The sequence below is a fragment of the Pleurodeles waltl genome, chromosome 5, assembly GCF_031143425.1.
Source record: "Pleurodeles waltl isolate 20211129_DDA chromosome 5, aPleWal1.hap1.20221129, whole genome shotgun sequence".
NCBI lineage: Eukaryota > Metazoa > Chordata > Amphibia > Caudata > Salamandridae > Pleurodeles > Pleurodeles waltl.
The window spans coordinates 631942438-631967745 of record NC_090444.1 but is presented as its reverse complement, the minus strand read 5'-3'; the positions used below and the strand labels follow the sequence as shown (position 1 = coordinate 631967745).

The following is a 25308-nucleotide window of genomic DNA, read 5'->3' as shown; positions in this document are numbered from 1 at the left end:
ATATTATTTCCAGTCCCTGTAGAAGGCTTGTGAAGGGGTGCCATACACCCACACACCTTTGTATGAAATTGTGGGCCACGGCGATGGGGTCTCTAGAGCTGAAATTGGCTCAGGGAGGGGACCCACACAAGCCCCCTACCCTCATTACAATAAATATTGACAACTGGAAGTGTTAATTAGGGGATCATAGTAGTAAGATGAGGTTTGGCATGAATAAAGAAGAGATGGAGGAGGGAAGAGTTTGTAGAAAGGGAATAGCGAGATCATTGTAGTAAAATGAGGTTTGGGATAAGTCAAAGGAGAGATACATGAGGGAGAATTTAGCAGGGTTGTTTGGGAGTTCATAGTAGTAAACTGAGGTTTGGGGTGAGCCAGGAGGGTAGAGGGAACAGTGTAGGAAGATTTATTTTGGAAAACATAGTAGTAGAATTGGTTTGGGATGAATCAGAGAGTAGAGATAGAGGATAGATTGATAGAGGTATAGGGTGATGATGAGACTGAGTGAAGCTTTCGAGAGAGGGTTTTGTTTTGTTCTCTTGTACAGTGAGGGCTACTGTAATAGATATATAGATATATGATTACATAGTAAGGGAATATATGTGTAAGGAATATAAGGTACTGAGATTTAACTTTGTATCCTATAAACACAGAGTTTCAAGTGTTGCAGTATTTGAAGTTAATTTGTGTACTTTTATAACATTATTTTAACTTTCCTCAACATTTCATTTCAATAGAGAAATGCTTGTAGATCAATAGTTAGGATAATATTTACCTTCCTCTTCATCCTATGGAGCTTTTGGAATGCTTAATGTCCAATATGGAAGTTGCTCAACGAGATGGTTTAATTTCCAACAATCTTACATTAGACCACAGAGCACACACACAACTTTATTATTATAAAAAACACACATTTATTTGATTTTTCCTCTTCCGAATCGATGGAAGCTACCCTCCAGACCAGCGCGGAAGGAGTTGTCTGATACTGTTTCACCAGCACGTGCCCTGTGACTCCCATGGGTACCCTGTTGTGTATTTTTCTGAACACAACCCTGGCTGAGACCTGGAAAAGCAGAAGACATTGGAAGAAAAATAAAAGCACTCGACTGGTTGTCGCTCATCCAATGTTTCTACTATGAACCCTACTGTAAGCAAGGAAATGGCCCTCGAGAGCAGTCAACGGGAGCAGTGAACTTTCCCGTCTCTAGATCCCTGTGCCACTGCACCTGCTGCAATAATGTTGGAACCCCACGTCACAGCAGTTGTTGGAAAGATTCATTGAAGGATGTGATAGTTTGGTCAGATTGTTTCAGGTCTATTTGTAACCATTGTTACTGGAATTAACAGGGTCGTGAAAATGTTGCTCTTGCTATATGAAATGGGTTCACACCGATGAAACATTTGAAAACCCTAAAAAGCAAGTTCACCCGAGAACCTTATGTCATCTTGTTGTTAATAGTGTAGTGCAATATGAAAGCAAATTACACACAAGGTGTCCTCTGGTGCTACAAAGCAGTTTACAGCTTAACTCTGTAATATAAAATAAACACAAATACTTATTAAATAACTTCACCCATACGAAGTCCCCCCGCCCTCATGGACAGCTCAAGACAACTGACTCAGCGCCAAGAAGCATTCCCCACACCACCTTTTGCAATTTAGAAATATGCATTAAAAATCCACCACTTAGACTTTCCGAGGAGTGTACAATATATATATATATATATATATATATATATATATATATATATATATATATATATATATATATATATATATATATATATATTTTAACTTTATTTATTGCTTTTATAATAACAACACAAAAACTGCACTATTCATATGATACATAGTAGCATCTCAGCATTCCAGACCAAATTGACCACTGCATGTGCCACCCTACCATTCTTCACTAAGCCTCTGAGTCAGAGTCCCCTGACAGACCAGCGATGGCCTGTTACGCTTCGTGTCTAGGCCAGAGGGGGCATGAGTGGGATGTGGAAGGTGGCATGTGAAAGCAGCAGACCTCAGTGTTTCGAGTGGCCATAGAGAACACCTTCTGCTGCCAGTTCAATGCCAACCATGCAAAGGAACTCTAGCCACATCCAGACTACAAGCAGCCTGTCCTCTCGGCGCGATGCCTCCAAACACTGCGCAGGGTGCCCCACTCCACATAAAAAATGGCAGCGAGCTCCAACTGTCTGTTTTCTAACTTGCATTGTAGCACTTGTTGCATACTACACTGATGATAAAGTATGGTCCAGAAAAAGGGTGATTTTAAGAACTATGTGGAAACTCCTTGTTATTCCCAGGCTCAGACTGAGTCCTGGAAACTTTATTTTTGATAAAAGACCATTAAAATGGACTTGTAAGTTTTAATGGCAACTACCTATTACACCCACATCCAAGCACTTCTGCAAGTACCAAGCTGCACTGGCACTGCCTGAGGGACCAAACTGAAATCAGGTAGTAACACTGGAGAAAAACAGAGGCAGCTGTAGGTGCAATCACCCTGGCACAGGCACTACTGCCATCAACAGGGTGCGCTCACAGTGCTAGAGGAGGGTAAGTGAAACAAGATGGAGCCTCACCGCCTCCCCTGCAGCTCCCCCATGGCCCCGGTGACCCACTTGTTGTTCTGGTGGCTTTGGGCTCCTGGCTGCCTCTCTCTTCTCTGTGTGATGTCTACTGCAACATTTTCAGTCATGTTGGGCACAGCCAATCAGTGGTACATTTTCGTTCATGTTGTGGACAGCCAATCAGAGCACTTGCTCCAAGGGTGTCTCACTATCTAGGGAGCAAGATGGCCCAAGGAAAAAAAAACTCCTTGGCAAAATCACAAGGCTCTATTATTTTAAGTTGAGCTTGCAAGAGTTGGAAAGAGTCCCTTGAACTCAACTGTCCAGATCTAATAATAATGTTGTACTTTAATTTCTTAGAAACTACTGAATGTATCACAAACAGCATGATTTCTGGGCCATTGCTTCCAGTCAAATTTGATGGAAATCTTTTCAGCCATTTTCAAAACTCCCCATTGAAATAGCATAGGAATTTTGCATTTTGGGACAACCCTTTTTCTTGGCTCCGAATTGATAAATCACCCTAAAGCTTACCACAAAGAGGCCATGCAAAAAAGAGCACCTTTTTAGAAAATTCCATGAAGATACACTAAACTGCACCAAAGTTATTCGCCAACCAAAAAAGCCCCTTTCCACAGAGCCTGTCCCGTCTCTGGAGTTCGTAAGGCTCACCGCAACACTGTTGCTACTCCCTGATGCTGAATGAGCTTCTGCTCCCACCTGCCTGGTAGGCTCACCATTATTCTAGCACCACACACACAAACACATGCAAATTGGGGGTTGGTGGTTGACTGGGTCGTGAGCCCTGCTCAAGCAGCAACCACAATCCTTGTCAGGGTGAGGCACAAGCCAACCCCAAATTAACCTTTGCTAAACCCTCTGCTAGCTTACACAGAGCAGTCAGAGCAGTGTGAAAGTATTTGTGAAACACTTCACACAGTAGCACAGCACAAACACAGCACAAAAAGGATCCCACATCAGCTTAGAAAGATAGAGTAGAATTCAATAACTGAAACAAGACCAAAGCAACAAAAATCCAATCAGTACAACCACAGGTATGAAACTTTAAAGATTGAAGTGTAAAATAGAGCCAAAAAGCACAAAGCGCCAACCGTGGCAACCTGGTCGCACTGGACTGGGTCAAAGTCACACTTTCAGGCTGACTTCAATTGAGTGCAGGTTGGCTACAGTCATCAGGTTGGGCCTGCTGAAGTTTACATTCTCAAATCTATGCCAAGAGTCTTGGTCATGATGGAGGGAGCCATGTGGAGCAGGGAGAGCATTGTGGGTGGCTGCTAGAGTAGCATGAAGAACAGGCCAGGCGTTGTGTGGAGCTTTGCATTGGGAATACCACCGCTAGCAGTCAATGCTGTATTGTGAAGAGCTGTCTGCTGGAGCTACAGTGTTGAATTGCGGTATGAGTGATGAGGTCTCACTGTGAACAGGCCCGTTTGCAGTCACAAAGAGCCCAAAAACTTGAATACAGCTCCCTGAGCCGCACCAATGGACCAGGATCTGAGGGGCACCACTTGGGGGTCAGGAACTTAATTCAGTTGGGTCCAGGTGATGGTTCAGGATTTTGCGGAGCCTTTGATGTCCCTGAGGCTCAGATCAGGAGGCCAGCAGGGTAGCCCTTGGAGTTACTCTGGTGTCTGGGGTTCAAAGGAGAAGTTTCAATTTGGGCTCTCCTCTCACCCCGGCAAGAGGGCAGCAGGCAGCAGGTCGCAGGTCAACACAGCAGGGCAACAGTTCCTTCAGAGTAGCAATCCAGCAGAGTACAGTCCTTTCAACAGCACAGCAATCCTTCTTTCTCTGTTTCAATGCACCAGGGGTCTTCGTCACAGCCTCGTTTCACGAGGACCCCTGGTGGGTTGAAAAGCATAGCCGAATAAATTATTGCAAGATGCTGACAAGTTGTGTGCGTTTTTTTTCCCTTTTGGATTATAATGCTGAAGAATTTGGATTGCGATTATTTAAACAGGATCTGCACCTGTTTTTCCAGCACCAGCCCCGATTGGTAGACAAGGCCGGTGAAATTGCGGAACTGTTTGGCTATATATATGTATAAATACACGTCCAAAGTGCGCTTCCCCAGCTTGCATCTGAACGCAGGTGGTGTAAGAAAAGGCACTAACCGCCATTGCCTATTAGACAGCAAACACCCCAAACACCCCTCTTCACTTCAAAAGAGAGCCTGCACTCTGGACCGATACTGTTCCATTTCTTTAATAGCATCAAACTGCAAGAAAAATTCCAAATGGCACTGCTTGTTCATTCACTTATTTCAGCAGCTCTGATATCGAGACTCGCCTCAGCTGATCTGACTGCCTTTTTCAATCTAACCAGTTGCCATTTTACTCTCTCATTATACTTCGGTCAGTGGAAATAAACAACAAACTTTAGAATTTGCACCAGTTCACTGCATCTTTTTACTTTTGCTTTCCATATCATTGATGTCACTTGCGCTTTATATTTCTCAATTTTCTTTGATAAAAACTCTAATAGATACATGTCCTTTAACACTGCACAAGATCAATCACTATATAAATATCTTGTCCATTACTGCAGCAAACCCTCATATTTATTATTTTCTTACTTCCAGCTAACTCCGCCCGTGCCGTAACAGTCATCCTTATCCAGATTTAATAATTCGATGTATAATCTGATGTACCCTCGTGTAGAATAAATATTTGAAAGATAGGAGCCCCTGCGTGTCTGGGGTGGGAGCCTGTTTTTGGAAGGAGATTAAGGTTCTGTGGTGTTAAATAGAGATATACTGTACATATATACACATATATATATGTGTATGTATATACATATATGTTAGACTTGGCATCCTTGGTGTGGTCTCCCCTAACTTTTTGTCTCTTTTTCCCAGGTTGTTTATCTGTGCTGGACTCTGTTTTTGCTGTTTTATTACCCTGGGCACTTTACCACTACTATCCAGTGCTAAATTGCAAGTGCTCCTATGTAAAATATATGTGTAATTGACTTTCCATGATTGGCATATTTAATTTACTAGTAAGTCCCTAGTACAGTGCACTAGAGGTGCCCAGGGCCTGTAAATCAAATGCTACTAGTGGGCCTACAGCGCTGGTTGTGCCACCCACATCAGTAGCCCTGTAAGCATGGCTCAGACCTGCCACTGCAGTGTCTGTGTGTGCAGATTCAAACTGCCAATTCGACTTGGTGAGTGTACCCTCTTGCCAGTCCTAAACCTTCCCTTTTTATACATGTGAGGCACCCCTAAGGCAGGCCATAGATAACCCCAGGGGCAGGGTACAGTGTATGTAAAAGGTGGGACATGTGCTTATGTGTTATACATGTCCTGACAGTGAAATACTGCCAAATTCGTTTTTCACTGTTGCAAGGCCTATCTCTCTCATAGGTTAACATGAGAATTGCCTTTAAATATGATTAAAGCATAGATTCCCTTTGGGAGCAGATAGACATATGGAGTTTAGGATCTTTGAACTCACAATTTAAGAATACATCTTTTAGTAAAGTTGGTTTTTAGATTGTGTTTTTGAAAATGCCACTTTTAGAAAGTAGGCATTTTATTGCCTAAACCATACTGTGACTGTGTGTGTTTTGTGGATTCCCTGTCTAGGTCAGTTTGACAGTTGGGCTGCTTGCACCTCTCTCTAGACAGTGACGCAAAGGGGGCTGGGGTGTAGCCCGCATATTCTGATGAGCCATCTGTGCTAGAGGTAAAGAGAGGAGTGGGCATTCACACCTCGCTGGGCTGTGCCTGACCTCTCACAATGCAGTCTCCAACCTCCTGGTGTGCGGCTGGGGCCTGGCCTAGACAAGAAAGGATTTCACAGACACTTGAGACTTTACTTTGAAGTGGGCCTACTTCAAAGGCAGTAAGGAGAGGTATAAGAAGAGCACACCAAACCCCAGACTTTAGATTACTTCAAGGATTCAAGAGGAACCTCTGCCTGTAGAAGAGCTGAAGAGTTTAGGTGAAGTGCTGCCCTGTCTGTGACCGTGCTTTGTGGAGCTATCCTGCAGTTGCTGCTTCTGCTGGTGCAAGTGGACAGAGACTGGACTTTGTTGTATTCCTGCTTGAGAAGTGACTCCAAGGGCTTGGAGTAGAGCTTGCCTCCTGTTTTGAAGCCTCAGGGACAGCAAAGGCTTCATCAACCAGACCTGAGTCTCTTTGCTGTGGACTCTAGCGTGCCAGAGGGTGCTATTTCAGTTCCTGAACACCTGGAAGTGAACTCCTGGAGAAAAACCAGTCTACCGATGTCAGACGACGGTGTGCGACTTTGCCAAGGACGCCGCTTCCCGGAACCACGACACCCCTTGCCCTGAGGCTGTGCACCTCGCTGAGTGTGAATCGATGACCCTGTGAGCTGACGTCGCTACCCCGGAACCACGACGCCGCCTGCCCCGAGGCACTCATAGAAGTCCGATGACCCTGTAGGTCTCACGTCGCTGCAACCGCTGATCCTGCCTGACTTCGCTGACACCTTAGAGTCGTAAGTCTGAGGTCAGCGACAATCTGAGGCCCTGTGATGTCATCAAGGCTCGGTGAGGTCGCCCCGAAGCATCGTAACTCTGCAGGACTTCGCATCTGCTGGAACCAAGGGACAGACTCCAGATCGGATCTAGCGAAGCTGCTCTCCCCGACTCAGTGCACCGGCCTGTTTTCTACTTGTTCTAAAGGTACTGTACCTGGGGGTCAACCGACTCCGTGAAAGACGCCATTACGACGCCATGTTTTACCAACTTGCAGTGTTTTCACTTCAGATCACTGTTTTCTTGCTTGTAAGTGCTAAATTCGTATTTTTAACTGTATATTGTGGATTTTTATCGTATTTGGTCTTGTTGATTTAGATAAAATATTTAGTATTTTTCTAAACCCGTGTTGTGTCATTTTGTAGTGGTTCACTGTATTACTGTGTGCGTTGGTACACATTCTTAACACACTGTCTTTGAAGTTAAGCGTACCTGCTTGAGCCAAGCTACCAAGAGGGTGAGCAGGGGTTAAGTGAGTGTGATTCTCCTTTACCCTTACTAGAGTGAGGGTCCTTGCTTGGACAGTTGGTAACCTGACTGCCAACCAAAGACCCCATTTCTAACAATATGTATGTATATATATATATATATATATATATATATATATATATATATATATATATATATATATATATATATAGAGAGAGAGAGAGAGAGAGAGAGAGAGAAGGAGAGAGAGAGAGAGAGAGAGAGAGAGTAGGTCAAATATTTCATTGATAACTGATTTTTTGTTTTCTGCATAACTTTCACAACATTAAACAAATCAGCATAGAATAAAAAGCCTTCCACTTTGTGTTTGGAGTGAAAAAGTTCCATGCAGATCTGTCAAGTGGGGGCAAAAAAAGGTGGTTTAAAATAGTGGCATTTCCAATTTTAATTGCTATATCAAATTTCACTTTCTGATATAGAAAAAATGTCTGAATGGAATTATTAGAAGCTTAGCAGGAAGGTAGACCTTCACTCATGGAAGTTCCTTTGATTGATTTAGGGTATAAACATTTTTGGATGGGATTGAAAGGATTAAACTAGAGAGCTGATTGGACCTTTAATTCACAGAGTTCCAGGAATAATGTTTATATGGAACTTCACGTATCCAAAGTAAGAACATTTTCAAATCTGATTGGCTCAGGAAGCTTTTTCTCTATTTGTCCATTTCGGGTCTGAGAACACATACTAGGGACCATAAATGAATAGTGATCTGATTAGCTGGCTGCAACTAGGAAAACATGTTTATTGCTGGGACTCTGTCCCTCTGTCCTGGCAAAAAAATGAAAGAGAACATGTGGGGGAAGAGTAAGTACATCTTAACCACCAGAGCATATTTGCGGTTCTCAGAAGGTCAGCATATGTGATGAAATAATTGAAAAAAATGCAGATTTTACCATGAGTTTTGAGAATGTTGTGCAGCCCCAAGACCCACATATGCTGAGTGGGGGGTGGGAGGATGAAGAAGTGCAAACATTATGGGCATGAGCAGGGACTGCAGACGCCCACAGGCTTCGTGGGAATATGGTGGTCATTTCTCCTGATCTGTGAATCTGAAACTGACCTGTGAAGTTTAGTGGTCATTTGCTATGAGCCTTTGTAGGAAAGTACCATCTTTCTTGGCATGCTACCCCCAATTTCTGCTTGTTTGTCAGTATGTTTTGCCTGTCTCACTGGGATCCTGCTAGCCAGGACCCCAGTGCTAATAGTTTGTGGCCTATGTGTGTGTTGTCAGTATGCTTAACTGTGTCACTGAAGTTCTGCTAACCAGAACTCCAGTGCTTATGCTCCCCCTGCTTACCAAATTTGTCACTATAGCTTAGTGACTCCATATTCCAATTATGATTAGCACACTAGCCCCCCCTTATAAGTCTCTCGTATATGGTACCTGTGTACACAGGGCATTGGGGTTCCAGGAGATCCTTATGGGCTGCAGCATTTCTTTTACCACCCATAAGGAGCTCAGACAAACCTTTCTTCAGGACTGCCAGTGCAGTCTGAGTGAAATAGTGCCCACACTATTTCACAGCCATGTTCACTGCACTTAAGTAACTTATAAGTCACCTATATGTCTAACCTTCATCCACTGAAGGCTAGATGCAAAATTACTATGTGTGAGTGCACCCTTGCTCTAGTAAAGGTGCCCCCACATTGTCCAGTGCCAATTTCCCGGACTTTGTGAGTGCAAGAATACCATTACACGTGTGCACTACATATATGTCAATACATATATGTAGCTTCACAATGGTAACTCTGAAAATGGATATGTGAGGTGTCTAAGATCATGGAATTGCCCCCCCTTTCCAAATCTGGTATTGGGGGGACAATCCCATGCACCCTGGGGGCTCCACCATGAACCCCCAGTACTGCCAAACCAGCTCTCTGAGGTTTCCACTGCAGCCCCAGCTGCCACCTCACAGACAGGTTTCTGCCCTCCTGGGGACCGAGCAGCTCAATTCGAGGAAGGGAGAACAATGCATTTCCTTTGGGCGGACGGTGTTACACCCTCTCCCTTTGGAAATAGGTGTTACAGGCTTGGGAGGGGTAGCCTCCCAGAGCCTCTGGAAATGCTTTGAAGGGCACAGATGGGGCCCTCCTTGCATAAGCCAGTCTACACTGGTGCTCTGGCATGAAACTGGAAAAAGGAAAGGGGAGTGGCCACTTCCCCTGCCCATCACCACCCCAGTGGTGGTGTCCAGAGCTCCTCCAGTGTGTCCCTGGCATTAGCCATCTTGGATTCCAAGGTGTGGGGACAGTGCCAGCAGATGACATCAGAGACCCCTCCTGATAGGTTTATACCTGGGTAGGTAGCCAATCCCCCTCTCAGGAGTATTTAGGGTCTCTCCTCTGGGTGGTTCCTTAGATTCAGCTTGCAAGACTCCACCAGGAATTCTCTGCATCCTCTGCTTCAGCTTCTGACCATCGGATCAACAGCAGACTGCTCCAGGAACCGCTGTAACTGCAACAAAGTATTCAGAACGACTCCTGTGAACTGCAACTTCAGCTCCAGCCAGAATTTTGCAGCAGTTTCCAAGGTGTGTATGCTCTGAGGACTGCCTGTCTTCATCCTGAACCAGAAGAACCAAAGGAATCTCCTGTGAAGTGACGGAGTCACTTCCCTGCTTCTGCAGGCACCCTTCTGCGACAACAACCGGTACTCTGGGACTTCTCTCCTGACGACAAGCATGCTCTCTGGAAAACAGGTGGTGGACCGACATGACCCAGTCTGTCCTAAGGTCCAGCTGTCCCAATTTGGTGAAGATAAGAGCTTGCCTCCCCGTGCTGCGACAGTACCCCTGTGCACAGTGTGTTCTCCAGCTCCTGGGCTTTTGTGCACTTCTTCCAAGAATCCTTCATGCACAGTGTAGCCCAGGTCCCCAGAACTCCATCCCGTGACGCACAACTCACTGAGTTGTTCTCCAGCGGCGTGTGACCTTCCTTTGTAGTGCTGCAATGACCGCACTTTGCATCTTCTTTGTCCCTGTGCTCTGGGACCCCCGCGGGTACTGCCTGGTCTTCTGAGGGCTCTCTGAAGTGTCTCCTCAGTCCGAGTTGAGACCCTCAGGTCCCTCCTGGGTCCAGGCAGCTCCTTTTTGATGCAAACTGCGTACTTGCTTGAACCAAGGCTTGTTAGACAAATCCAGCAATGCAAACTGCCTGCATTCAACAACTCGACAAGGGACTTCACCTGCACCAAGCAGGAACCCGCAGCCATCTTCTTTGGTGCTCTTCTGTACTTTTCTTCTTACCGGAGAATCCACTTTTGTACCATCTTCTAGGATGGCAGGGGCTCCTGTCCTTCCTGGACACTTCTTTGACTTGTGGACTTGGTCTCCTCTCTCCAAAGGTCTTCAGGTCCAGGAATCCATTGTTTGTTGATTGCAGTCTTGCTTGGTTCTTGCAAAATCTCTTATCACGACTTGTAGTGTGTCCTGAGGTAACTTTCAGTACATTACTCCTGCTTTCCTGGGCTCTGGGGTGGGGTACTTTACTTACTTTTGGTGTTTTCCTACACTCCCAGCACCCCTCTACACACTACACTTGCCTGGGGGGAATTTGTGATTCGCATCCCACTATTTTAGTATATGGTTTGTGTTGCCCCCTAGGCCCCATTGCAATCTATTGTATTTTCTACTGTTTGCACTTTTCTACAACTGTTTACTTACCTGATTTTGGTTAGTACTGTATATATTGTGTATAATACTTACCTCCAGAAGGAGTTTTGCCTCTAAGATATTTTTGGCCTTGTGTCACTAAAATAAAGTACCTTTATTTTTGGTAACACTGAGTATTGTCTTTTATTGTGTATAAGTACTGTGTAACTATAGTGGCATTGCAGGAGCTGTGCATGTCTCCTAGTTCAGCCTAAACTGCTCTGCTACAGCTACCTCTAGACAGCCTAAGCTGCTAGAACACTGCCTACATTTCACTAATAAGGGAAAACTGGACCTGGCATAAAATGTAAGTACCTTAGGTACCCACTACAAACCAGGCCAGCCTCCATGAACCCCACAACATGGTCTGTAAACCATGCTTGGCAGAACCTATGACCAGGCAAAGTGAGGTTTGTCCACCTACAACAAGCTGGGCAGAGGACCTTGCCTACTGCCAGATGATGGCTGCCAACATTCCTGCTGATTCCAGAAATGCTGTCAGCATTATAGAGAATGAAAAACCTTTGACTATTCCTTTTACCGTTGACCTACAGCTGATCTACATTTAACATGATATTCTTGCATTGGTCTTAAGTTGCTGTCTCTCAAATGACGTGCAGATTATTGAAAGAGCATCAAAGTTATTACTGAATAAAACTTTATTGCCCCTTTCATTTTTGATCCTTTTGACAAACATGCTCAACAATTTATATATATACGGAAAACTAAATCTACTAAATGTCTACCAAATTTTGTACCATTCTATCAAATGGTGCCAAATGTGAATTGGATCTACAAAAAACCTGATGTACATGCACTCCCAACTGACTGCTATATTTCATCCAGTTTCATCAAACATCACACAAGGTATTACTGAATGAAATTATGTATTGCTCTGCCTTTTTCTTTGGCCCCTCCTGGTGGATTTGCACAAAACCTGACATACCAGTAGAAAAATAATCCTTTTAAATTTCTGGTAAACTTTGTGCAGGTTCATCACACAGTAAAAAACTTATTAGTAAATTAACACTTTTGCTCCCTGCATTTTTTAAACTGGCCTCTTCCTCATTAGATTTGAGAAAAGGTGAAGACATCAAGAGTAAGCCAAGCATTCTATGGGTCTGTTGAATTTCATGCATATTTGTCAAGGATGCTAAAGATAAGGCGAAAAACAAAACGCCCTTTCATTTTTCCAGATAATCGCAAAGCTTTTACCCTTTCATGGCCACTCAGCATTGTTTTCTAATGAAAATATCTCAAAAACTACTGAATGTATTTAAGACAAATCATTAAAAGTATGGTTTCTGAAAACATTTTGGCATTCTTAAAAAATTGACAAATTTGCCATAAATCCATTCCACATTTTCTGCTGTATATGTGAGCAAAATGTCTTATAGGAGTAAAATTATTAAACATAACTTTTTGACCTCCTCCTTACCTTTTTTCTCTGTACCAAACTGCACAAAAAATGGCATGCTCGATATTAGCTACAAACTATTGCTTAGTGCCGGATTTTGTGCAGATCAGTCCATGTGAACCACAGTTATCCAAAAATGACTTTTCAATGGCAAGTCGGTCAGACCCATAACTGCACACAGGTGACCACCAATGTCTAATATACATATATTGTAGAGCCAGCAATAGTGACACTAGTTATAGTTAAATCTTAGTTTCCAGTGAAAAGGCAATTTTGTATTTGTTTATAACGTAGGCACTCTTTGATGTATCTGAACAAAACTATCTGCAAAACTAATCAGGTTTAGGTTCTGATTTTAAGTGCCTTTGCAGACCTGTCTAGGAAGGAGGAAAAGGGAGTGTGTAAAAAAGAGCATTGAGAAACTGCTCTCTGCTACAAAAATGCTAAACAGAATTACAGCATGAAATAAGAATAGTACTCAGAGGCATGCCTTTGCTTGGTTCGGCGTAAATCCATTTAGTGGTTTTTGAGAAATCAATGTCACAAAAATGGGTTGAGTAAACCTTATGCCGGGCCTAAGCCTTAATTTGTAATACATATAAGTGGTATTAGGGCAGGCTCTAAACATCAAATATGGCAGGGTACAGTTTATTTAACAAGCGGGACATATGTTTTTAAGTTTTACATGTTCTGGTTGTGAAAAATTCCTAAATGTTGTTTTCTTTACTATAAGGCTATCTCTCCCATTGGATAACATTGGGTTACCTTTTTATAGTTACATTTAATAAGTGTTAGCTTTTGATTGGAAACAGATAGGAAGGCCAAGTTTTGACTCAAATGAATTGGCATTTTAAATGCTCTTTAATGGAATGGTAAAATCAGGGTTTAAGTCACAATTATGAAAATGCCTTTTTTAGAAGTTTGATATTTTCATGTCCTACTCATTTTGTGCCTATTGCCTGGGTCCTGGATCACATGACTGTGAATAGCTTGGCAGCTGGTCTTTTTATAATCCTTTCAGACAGTGAGACAAATGAGCAGTGCCAGGATGAATGGAGCAGAGCTCTTTTCTGACCCACTTACATTTCAAAGGGCTGCCACCAGCACACACAAAATGGGACCTGACACCAGTGTCTTGTCACCCCAGACTACTTGGACCCTTGGTAAAGGAAGGCAAGAACTTTCCAGAACCAAATGGAGAGTAACCTACACAAATCCCAACTTCAAAGGCTGGCACCAGATATAAATATTGGGCCTCGAGAGACACTCTTCATTAGACTCTTGAACTTTTTGACCACAGAAAAAGCACTGCCTTATTCCCCAGAGGAATGCCCTGTTGCTTGAGGCCTGCCTCCTTGCTTTTCAGAGGACTGCCCCCTGCTGCTATCATAGGCCTGCCCTGCTGCTTAATGCTCGCCTTGATCTCCAGGGGACTAGTCTGCTGCTTGAGGCCTATCATACTCTGTGAGAAGGAAGCCTAGACCTACCCCTTCACCCCAGACTAATCTGAGTGAATCCAAGGGTCAGCTGGCTGACCTCCTTTTCTAAGCTTCAGGAACAAAGCAAGCTCCAGAGCACTCCCTGCAATTACCCAGCTGCCCTGCTGCACTAGATCTGCTAGACCTGCAGCTAAACCTGCCTGAGCCCTGCTGGCCTCTGTTAGAGTGAGGCTCTGATCTCCAAGAGGTACCCCCCCAGATTTTGGTCCCTTGACTGGCATCGTAGTACACTCCTTCGCAAAGAAATGTGAAATCCTGAGGTGTTGGGTCACGCCCGAATGGTCCTGTTCGCATCAAGACTCTGACGCTTGTGACGACCGTTAACATGAAGCTCAGGTGACACTGACTCTTAGCTCTACAATGACCGCCAATGATGACCGGCATTGCTTTCAAGCAATGACAGACCCCAGTGACTGCCAATGCGAAGCTCCACAACGCCCGTATGTGATGCCTCATTGGGTCTTCATGCTACAACGATGATATCCACGGTAGCAGGACTGCTCTTTTGCTGACAACCATCCGTAAGGCTCTCCCTGCTCCTTGTAACCTCTTCCCCTAACAAACTAATATGGTCCCTGTATCTGGCCTACCATTCATTGCAGTATGCCTGAACTTGGACTTTCCCTAAGTCTAACACAACCAGATGACCGTGAGAGGCCCTTTGTGTTTTTAGGTGCTATACTTACCTAAACTTTGAAATCGCATTTCTCTGTTTCTACTGATTGGATTTTTGTCATTCTGGTATCATTCTATTTATTATAATTTACTCTATTGTGTTCAAATTTTTCTTGTGTTGTGTTTTTACTTTATTACTGTTTTGTGCTGCATAAATACTTTACAGATTGAAGTTAAGCCTGACTGCTTTTCTGGCAAGCTACCAGAGTTGATTTAACACAGGTTAATTTAGCGACGTTTGTGGTTCACCCTGACAAGATTCGTGGTTGTTGCTTAAGAATGTTTTCCACCTTCTTCAACCAATAACCACATTTCTTAAATTTTGCCTTGATGCTCTTTATATTTTGAAAATTGTGTACATCAATCACGGGGAGGCACAGAAAATTCGGAAGGAGTCAAAAAGTGTGGATTTGTTGATAAACATAATGCTGCGTAATGAATATGTATGAAATTTAAAAGGCCAGTAGCAAGGTAACTCTAGTGCAGCTGGTTTCCAGTTTCAAGGAGATCTAACGAGAGGGAAAAATTGAAGTGAGTAGTAGTTAAAAAACCTTTGGTTTGCTAATAACTTTGGTCTCTTTTAATAGATATGAATAATATTTGGCAGATGCTTGGTATGATTAACCTACATCTGATATTTTGAGTTTCAGGTAGATCCTTCAAGGTGGTGTGGTTCAGAGGGAGCAAAAAGTGATGTTTCCACATACGTTTCGCTTCATTTGACAAATGCGATAAAAATTCATCAGGAATTTACATGTTTGGTTTCATCCCATGTTTCATGTACATCTGGTAGAGGGGTGGTGAGGGAAGCTAAAGGGTTATGGTCAATAAACCTTTGCTTTGCCAATACGTTGAGCACCATCTGATGTATTTCCATGAAAACTGAGATGCCACGATTGGGTTTATATAGCAGTGTTAACCCCAGTTCTCATATCAGCCATGCGCAGCTAGTCCTGTGTGTATGTCAGTCTTTTTGGGGTGGGCAACTTCCACTGCACAAGGCTGTGTGTAGTGCGGTTAGCTTTTAACCCTTCCACCAACATCCAACCTCCATTGTCCATGGCCTTCTGCAGTGTGCAACTGAGGAGCGACAAATTAAGGGCCTCATTTATGAAGCCCTTGCACCCCCAGAGTGTCCCTTTTAACGACGGTCCATGGTGCAATGCCCTGCGGCATGTTTACAAAGTGGCGTTAAGCCACTTTTTGTGGCTTAACGGCACCTTGTAAATATGGCCCCTTTACATGCATCACTTAGCACACAACACCCATTGCATTTTGATGCTGCTCCAGATTTACAAGAAATCGTAAGCCTAAGGCAATGCCAAAAACGAATACTACCCCAGGGGTGGCGTTAGCATGGCACTACAAGGAGGAATGCTTTAATTTCTCTTAGTTTTTGCTTTTTCTATGTGTGCTGCAATCATTAAATAATCATGATTTGCTACTTCTGTGTGTGCTGAATTCTGCAGCACACATAGAAGTAACAAATCAACATTATTGATTGTTTATGTGCAGTATTGTGTCCCGTCCTGCACATAAACAATCATTCCCTGCAACACAAGCACCTTTGCACCATGGTGCAAGGGTGCCTGCATTGGTACTTGGAAGCTAAATTTAGCGCCAGTGCTAGGGAAAACACAGGGGTGCACTGTATTGCTGTAAATATGGCACTTCCCTGCATTTCTGAAGTGACCTAGCACGGCGTTGCCAAATTTGGCACAGCACTGCACCACTTTGTGGTAAATGAGGCCCAGAGTTTTTTTATTTTTTTAATCTGGATCTGAGGATCCTGACGAATTTGTGAACCCTTTGACACTTCGGAGGAACAAGGGTTGCGGTGATCCAGTAAAGATCCATAATCCACAAATCCTAGGACGAAATTAATTTTTGAATGTCAGGAGGGTTCTTTTTGGGCCTGCCCACATGAGGCTGGTAGTCAAGTTATACTCATCCAGTCCCCTTATACCATTTTATTTTTCTCACCATGATACTCGTTGCACTGTGATGGAGAATGACAGACAGACAATCACAGCACGTGGATTGGGATTTTTGGAATATATAACGGATGACGTAAAGCAAAGCTTCATCATCTAATAGTGTACCTTTTTTTTTCAAAAGCGGTTGGAGAATTCTCGACAGAGTGCTCACAAATTAGCAGTCAAGCTATCTCTTTAACTTAATCAACCTCAACATCTTTTTGCCAAAGTAATTTCCTAAAAATTACACTGCAACCGAAGGCCATGTGCAGCTCATGCTGGCTGCTCACAAAGGTTTGGGCAAAGCACCAAGCCAAAAGCCAGGTCCATGCAAAAAATGTGCAACAGAGGTGGGACAGGCTGCTGAGGTTTGTGCTTAAAGCCCTGCAGTTAGTCCCTTTTTCCAAGTTAGTCCCTTTTTCCAAGTTAGTCCCTTTTTCCACACAGTGAATCCTGTGTGCAGAAGTGTTGCATCAGCTGCAGAATATTGGTTGTACAGCCCAACCATAGAACAAGCCATGCATTCAACTCCCACAGTGCACCACAGAAGGTTTCAGAGATGATTTAAGGCATGGGCAAAACGGGTTCTGCCCAGGGCCCCAGTCTTTGAGGGGCCCCCTGATAGATCCCACTCTGTTCCTCACACAGTCCTGCTCCGATTACCTCAATGATTTTAAAACGCAGGCTGTTTTCAATGCTACTTTCCTGTATGACAATGTGTGGGAGTCTAATTCAGATTTATTGCCTAGAGATGTGTTTATGTTTTTGCAACACAGTGCAACATCCATACAAATGGCAGTAGGTCACAGAGTTTATTTACAATAATATTAGTGAGCTGCAACTATAGCACAATATTGAAAACACACATCATTATCCCTGAATATTAGAGTGAAGCACATTTAGAATTTGGACCAGTCTGACTGTGCAGTGCCAGTGGCCTGGCCTTAGAGGGCATGCGAACTCTGAAATTGGATCATATTTCATACAGGGCCCCCCATATTATGTTTGGCTCAGGACCCCCAAAATCTTTAGGACGTCTCTGTAAGGCTTTTGTTACAACATCTAATGTATGTATCAATGAAAACCTTTAAAATTCACTTAAAAAGTACAGCGAAATAAAACAGAAAAAACACGGAAATATAAGGTACAGCCATAATCCGTGACGAGGACGTAAAAATCTGTACTCTACCCACAGTTGTGTCATTAACAATATTAGTGGCAGAGTAATATGTCATATCAATAGTGAATCATTTTAGTCGTTTGTGAAGTCATCTGTTTCCCTAAGGGTGAGGCATTTTGTGTGCCAGTTATTTCATGATGGCAGATGTTCCAGCTTCGATTTTCGGAACTAGCCCTAACAGGTGAGTATTAGGGTTTTCTGATTTTATCTCTTATCTCATAACTGCAACATGAACGTGATTTTCAAAGAACATATAGAAATAGAGCAATTCACAAGGCATTGCATACACATTTGTACATTGGGCAGTGCATCCAATCTTTTCAATTAAATAGTAACGCGACGCCTAGTTGGGGAACCTAGGCAAAGTCACAGTGGGCAGATACTGAAAAAAAGCTGGTATTAAATATATTGCAATAAATCAACTCATCCATCTGTAAAATATCTCCCAAAGAAAATGTGTGAACTGACAAGGAATGTCAGACTGTTCTCTGATCTTTGGGGGAGTGGGATGCCATTTCGTTAACAGTGTTTATCCCTGCGTAATGTTTTTTGTTAATTTCTCGTGTGGCGTTACATCAAGGCTTCTATGCATTGTAAAAGGCCGATTGAGGAAGTAACTGTTGAGGTGTAACTTTTTATTTGTATTTTGCCACAGTCACATGCGCCTTAATCGACGACTACGTAAAAACAGAAGGGGCGTGGCTATTCAGCCTGAATAAATACTTTTACACGACAACCAGTGATGAAGAATGCGCAGGGAAATGTGATGGAGAAACACGATTTATTTGCAGGTACTGTGATTCCCTTTTGCATTGCTTCATCATGTTATCATGCGTAGAATAGCTGCATCAATTTCCTTTAGTGATTAGCTGGTGGCCCAGTTCCTGGGATAGCCACACGGACTAAGTATTTACCTAAAATTAATTTGTTAGAGTTTATTTACATATTTGTCTATCGTTCTGAAAAATCGACTACATTCTACTTTGCTGTGCATCAGTGAGCTCAAATCCGCCACTTAACTCAGTACTTGTGATCTAGCCACATTTTCACATATGAAATATCAGCATAAGTAGAAGACAAAGTGCTTGACTCTTTTCAGAATGAGCTTTCGCGGGGGCGTGTTCTGGCCACTGTACAGCATGACCGCCTGATTTCGGAGCTCCGTGCGCTGAAGCGAGACAGAGGTCGCGGAGGGGACCCCAGCTACCAGAGGGGCTACCTCCGGGGCTTCTTCTTTGCCCTTTGCAGATGGCGGAATCCGACAGGGTCGGTGCTCCCTGCCCAGTGCCGGCAGGACCGCAGGGAAGTCGCGCCTTGCACCGGCGCCAACGGCCACGGCTCGACTTGTGGCTGAGAGCCCAGGGACCACGCGGTGAGGCCGGCAGCCGGTGGGATTGTCCCCAGGCACAGAGTAAACTTTGGGATCCGTCCGAGTCGCAGGTTTTTTGGCAGGTCGGTGCAACGAGTATGGCAAGCGGGCCTCCCTGGCCTACTTCCTGGTGGCGGGAGAGCCACGCAGGATCACAGCACGTCGGGACCTGGCCCGGAGCGTCTGAGGGACCACTGTGGAGCACCACGGGGCCAAGCAGCACAGCACCTGACCGTGTGGGTTGCTCTGGGGCCCGCTGCTTGGTTGGACCTCGTATACCCTGCAATATGACGCCCTACCCGCCCCTAGATCCCTTGGGGGGTCGGAGAGCCGGTGGCTGGTGAGCTGCATACATTTAATGCTCGCGCCCTGTACTGGGGCGAACACTGTCCTATAGTACACAACGCTGATGTGTCACAGAGACAACCACTCCCATACGCCCCACCGCCCGCAGAGGGATCCAGGGAGAGGAGAGGCTCTCCCCTAACAGAGGGGTTGACCCCTACACTGAAGACTCAGAAGGGCCCGGAACCAGACCCCATGTTGGAGACAAACCTCCTTGTGGCCCAGGAGAACTTAGCTCAGCACAGCAACGGAATACCTTCAACCTGGGACAACAGCGACTGCCCTCAGTGAGGTGAGGCTGAGGCTGCGATACAGCAGGTTAAACCGCATCCCTGCATCACTCTGGTCGCCACCCAGGCACACCTTGGGGACTGCTGTAGTCAGCTCATCTTAGCATACGGGCTGTCCCGGTGCGCCTCACCTCTCTTGCCCATGGCCAGGACTGCAGACTCTTATTACGCCAGGGCCCCCCTTCGACAGGCCACAGCAAGATAGGGCAGAAATACCCCTAACGCCTAATCATCCCACATCCAAAACGGGACGCCAAGTTTTTCGTCTCTTATAGTTCTGGGAATCTTGCCACTTCTTCATTCTGGCTGCCTTCTCTAACAAGAGCTGGCTCCACTCCACTGGACACCCACCAGCGGTCTTTGCGTAGGGGGCCCTAGTCGTCACTGGGAAGGTAATCCAGCTCACCGGTCTGCGGTATAGTGTCATCGCTGGGAGTGCCCGGTTTGACTCTTCCAGGGCCTCTTATCCTCAGAGGCGATGCCCAGTGGGAAACACTCAGGCAAACATTCCCGTCAACTGCTCTTCTCAGAGGCCATAGCGGAACCGAAAAACATGGCTACGCAGCCGGCCCTCCCCAGCCCTGTGGCCTTGCCAGCTGACCCTCGAGCGGCAGATGCCACAGACCGCATACCGCAGGAGATTACAGCGGTAGGGCGGTGCCTAGAGGCTATGGACATAAAGATTTCAGACCTTTCCAGGCCTCTGTCTCCATTTCGGACGGACATAGCCTGTTTCCATGAGAAGGTAACGGATCTTGATCAACGCCTTACCACTGTAGAAGAACAGGTTATGATGGTACTGGAACATGACGCAGAGTTGTGGACCCTACGAGCAATGATCACGGACCTTGAAGACAGGAGCCAGAGAGACAACGTTCATTTCTTTCGCATACCAGAGTATAAAGAATGCACCGATATCAAAGCCTGCCGTAAAAGCTTGCTCCCCGAGATTACTGGCCTGACCTTTTCACCACCGCTCGAGTTCCAGAGAGTGCACAGGATCGGCCCTCTTCATAAAGCGACCTCTGGGCGGCCTCTTCCTGTCATCGCGTGCTTCCTCCGCCATGAGCAAGCTCGCTTGGTTCTCTTGGCGACTCGGTCTCAGGGTCCATTCTCATTGGAGGGACATGAGGTCAGAGTGGCAGCGGACTTCTCCAGGATAACAAATGAGAGGCGGAAGGCGTTCCTGGCCCTCAAACCGCAACTCCGGAAGCTGGACATCAAATTTGGCCTCTTCGAACCAACTTGTATGTGAATCACATACAACAGTAAATTGAGGGACTTCACTGAACCTACGGACCTTGGCTCGTTTTTGGACGACCTCACTCAACCCTCCATGGACTATGACCTGACATCCTTGAATCCGGACTCACCTGGCACGGGGACACTCCCTCAGCTTCTCCTGTCTTTTCCCAACATCATGCCGCTTCACAGAAGAGGGGCAGGAATTATGACCGCCCGCCTAAATTGCAGTTTGGACGTGACCATGCTTTACAAGCAGTGATCGCACATACCCAGGACCAGGGCAGAGACAAGTCTCGTTCTCCTCTGAAGTCATCACCTACAGACCACACATAATGCTGCTTTGTGTCCCCCCCCCCCAGAACATTTGTATGCCTTAAATAGCAGCGGGACCCTCCACATCGGACAGCTAAGTGCTATATCTACCTGCCTCCTCTATCTCTCGCCTATCTGTTATGGGGAGGGTGGGGGGATTAATGTGTCAGCATTTTAGTGTTACAGTGTTACAGCTTTGTCCTAGTGTTGTTACTGGGGTTCTCTACGTTTATGCACAGGTATATCCCACTGTCGACCCCGTAGGACATATGTCACCTGCGGAAATCTCGCTGCGACGGGGACCCCTGAACGGAGATATGCTCATCTGCTCAGTCTGCTCAGTCGGTCTGATTCTTGACACCCTCCTGTGCTCTTGGTTTTGGTTCATCTGGATTACTTGTCCCCCCCTGCGCATTGCCGGTGCTGTGTTTGGTCCTGTTCCCGTCTTCTGACTTCTCTCGGAGCAGGGGACCCTTTTCATCCCGGTTTGAAGCCCTGTTATGGGTCATCCCTTTCTACCTTCTTGATCTAGTTCTTTTTCACATTGGGTTCTTCGTCCTATCCTTCTCCCCCCCACCCATAATCCTGTCGCTTGACGCTACACATTACTAGATGTCTATAGAAGGTCATTATGTCTCACATTTCTCTTCTTCCTCTCCTCATTTTTGTGCTCACTCGGCGTGTGGACCATGCCGGTCCTGACCCGCAGTTCAACAGAGCTATCAGTGGTGAGGAATTTCCTTACCTATCACAGACCTCGGTCTGTGTTCCTTTTCCTCCTTTTTCCCTTCTTCCAGGGACACAAGTTTCGGGCTCTCTTTTCTACCAGCTATACCCCTCGATCTGTTCTCTCCTCCTTATATATACTGTCCCACCTTCAGTGTTTCCACCTTAGGACTTGCTCTCCCTCCTCTTTCCCCTCACTTCCTACTTGCCTGATCTTCTCCTATGCTCCGGACAGGAGCCCCCTATAGCCTCCCCCTCCCTTCCTTGACTGCCCTTTATTAGCGTACCCATATTTGGAGTCTCAACCCCCCGCAATAACCTTTCACTCAGTATACTCCTCATTGGAGATCTTGAGTCGTCTTACTCCCAGATCACTGCTATCTCCTAATGTGTTCCATGGCTCCACTGATGGTCCTTTCCTGGAACGCTCCTAGCATGACGCATCTCATTAAACAGCAAAACGTTTTATCTTACCTACGGTCCAAAAAAACAGACATTGCCCTCTTGCAGGATACCCACCTATCCCCATCAGAATCGGAGAAGCTGCGCAGGGATTGGGTGGGCAAGGTGCTTTACAGCGGGGCACTGTCAGTACAAGATGGGGTGCAGGGCTCGGGACAGAAATGTGGAGTTGCGATTCTCATCCACCGATCCTCACAGTTTAGGCTTCTTAAGACATGGTGTGACACAGAGGGACGCTATGTCCTTGCCAAGCTGGTATTGGGCCCCTCCACAGTGTGAGTAGGACCTGTATACGCTCCCACAGGTTCGAAACGTTCTTTTTTCCTCTCTCTTAACAGACTGTTGACGGAGATAGGAGCTTCTCAGTATCTTCTGGGAGGGAACTGGAACCTAGCGCCAGATGCTATCCTAGATAGATCGAACGGTTATGACACGGGCAACAATGCAGACAGGACCCTCTTGGGGGACGTCCTATCAGACCACGGTTTGCTGGACCACTGGCGTCTTTTCCACCCCATCGACCGTGACTACACCTTTGTTTCCCCAGTACATGGGACCCAATTCAGACTGGACTACTTTCTGGTCTCTCATCGGTTCTTTCAAGCTATTACAGAATCTGCGATACTACTGGCTGCCTTGTCGGATCACTCTCCGGTGATATTGTCCTTAGGGCTAGGCCTAGGGCAGGTTTCTCCCAGTCGTAAGCCGTGGTACCTCAACACATCCCTCTACTGCACCCCAAAGGGGAAAGAGCAGCTTATATCCCCTGTCCCCGATTATCTCCATGATAACAAGGGCTACGTTTCCTCACCCCAGTTACTGTGGGCTGGGGCAAAGGTGACGATTAGGGGACAACTTATGAGAGATGCTGCCCTTGCCAATGCCCAGAGGTGTGAACAGCAGAGAGCTCTGGAAGACTGTATTCTTCAAACTACACATGAATACACTTGGGCCCCCTCCGCAAGCCAAGATGGAACTCAACACCCTTTTTACATCACACGCATATTATGCCCTACAGAGACTGAAAGGTCGCCACTATGAGCATGGAGAGAAAGCAGGCCGACTGCTAGCCACCCAACTCCGTCAACGTGAGGCGACATTGGTCATACCGGCCCTCCACAGCACCCACGGATCACTTATTACCCAACCCCAGGAAATTGCTGATGAGTTTGCCCACTTCTACTAGACCCTCTATGCTCCGGAAATGGAGGAAGACCAGGTCAGGTTGTCCACCATTCTAGAGAAGGCGAATCTGCCTCGCCTCTCGGAGGAGGGCAGGGCTCTTTTAGAAGAAGACAGCAGCAGAGAGGAGATCCGACATGCTATTGCTAACCTACCATATCATAAAGCACCCGGTGAGGATGGGTACCCAACGGAATTCTATAAATGAATGGGGGAGGATACAGTGGAAGCCTTGTATGAGGCTTTTCACGGGGCTGCCCAAACTGGCTCTCTACATCCACTTTCCAACAAAGCCTCTATAGTAGTCTTGACCAAACCGGGTAAGGACCCCCTTCTGTGTAGTAGCTACCGTCCTATATCCCTCCTCAATGGCGATGTTAAAATCCTGGTGGAGATACTCACGGCTCGCCTTAAAAAGGTCATACCCTCTCTGGTCCATCACACACAGGTTGGCTTTGTACCCGGCCGCTCTTACAGGAACCACCTACGCACACTACTGCATGCTCTATGGGCAGTGTGTGACTCGCGGGATGAGGCTCTTGCCCTTTCCCTGGGTGCCGAGAAGGCATTTGATCGCATAGGGTGGTGGTACCTCTTCGAAATGCTAGAACGGTGTGGCCTCGGGACTAGCTTCATCAATATGGTGCGTTTACTATATGACTCCCCGACCGCACAGGTCAACTGCGGTGGGCTCCTCTCTGGCACATTTTCAGTGCATAGGGGGACTCGCCAGGGCTGCCCCCTGTCGCCCTTGCTGTTTCTCTTGGCTGTCGAACCCCTGGCGGTCACAATATGCGGCTCCAGTACCATCTCTGGGATACCCCTCCCCGGTGGTTGTTCTACTGTATATTTATATTCTGATGATATTCTGCTCACCCTCACCGATCTATCCAACTCCCTACCAGCTCTTCATGCCGTACTCTCCTAATTTGAGCTCCTTTCAGGATATCGAATCAATTGGGATAAGAGCGAGGCATTACCGCTATCCCCAGTAACGGTGAGCGCATCAGTTCGGGGCCTCTAGGTAAAATGGAAACAGTCTTGTCTTCAATATCTTGGTATATACATCAGTAGAGGACTGGAGAAAATGGAGGCAGATAACTTGGACCTGATGTTAACCAGTATGAAACACGACTTTGACAAATGGGCACACCTGCGCCTCTCCATGTGGGGCAGAGTTCAGGCGGTACGCATGGTGACCTTTGCAGATCCCTCTGCCCATTCTCCGAGAGACAGGCCATCGCATTTGAGCCTTTGTCTGGGCATCAATACGTCTGCTATTACCCAGGGCAGCATTACTCGCCAGACGTGAGTATGGAGGGCTGGGTCTTCCCTCCATGGAACAATACACACTGGCGCTACACCTCTCGCAATTAGCCTACCTACTA

The 25308-nt window shown here is 45.8% G+C and overlaps 1 protein-coding gene across 1 annotated transcript in view; it reads left to right on the top strand.

The window, feature by feature from the left end:
• The window catches only part of PLG (plasminogen), a 387567-nt gene that overhangs the window by 30647 nt on the left and 331612 nt on the right, over positions 1-25308 (top strand). The window contains exon 2 of the mRNA XM_069234491.1: positions 18645-18780. Within this exon, the coding sequence (XP_069090592.1) occupies positions 18645-18780 (136 nt within the window). The remainder of the gene's footprint in view (positions 1-18644; positions 18781-25308) is intronic.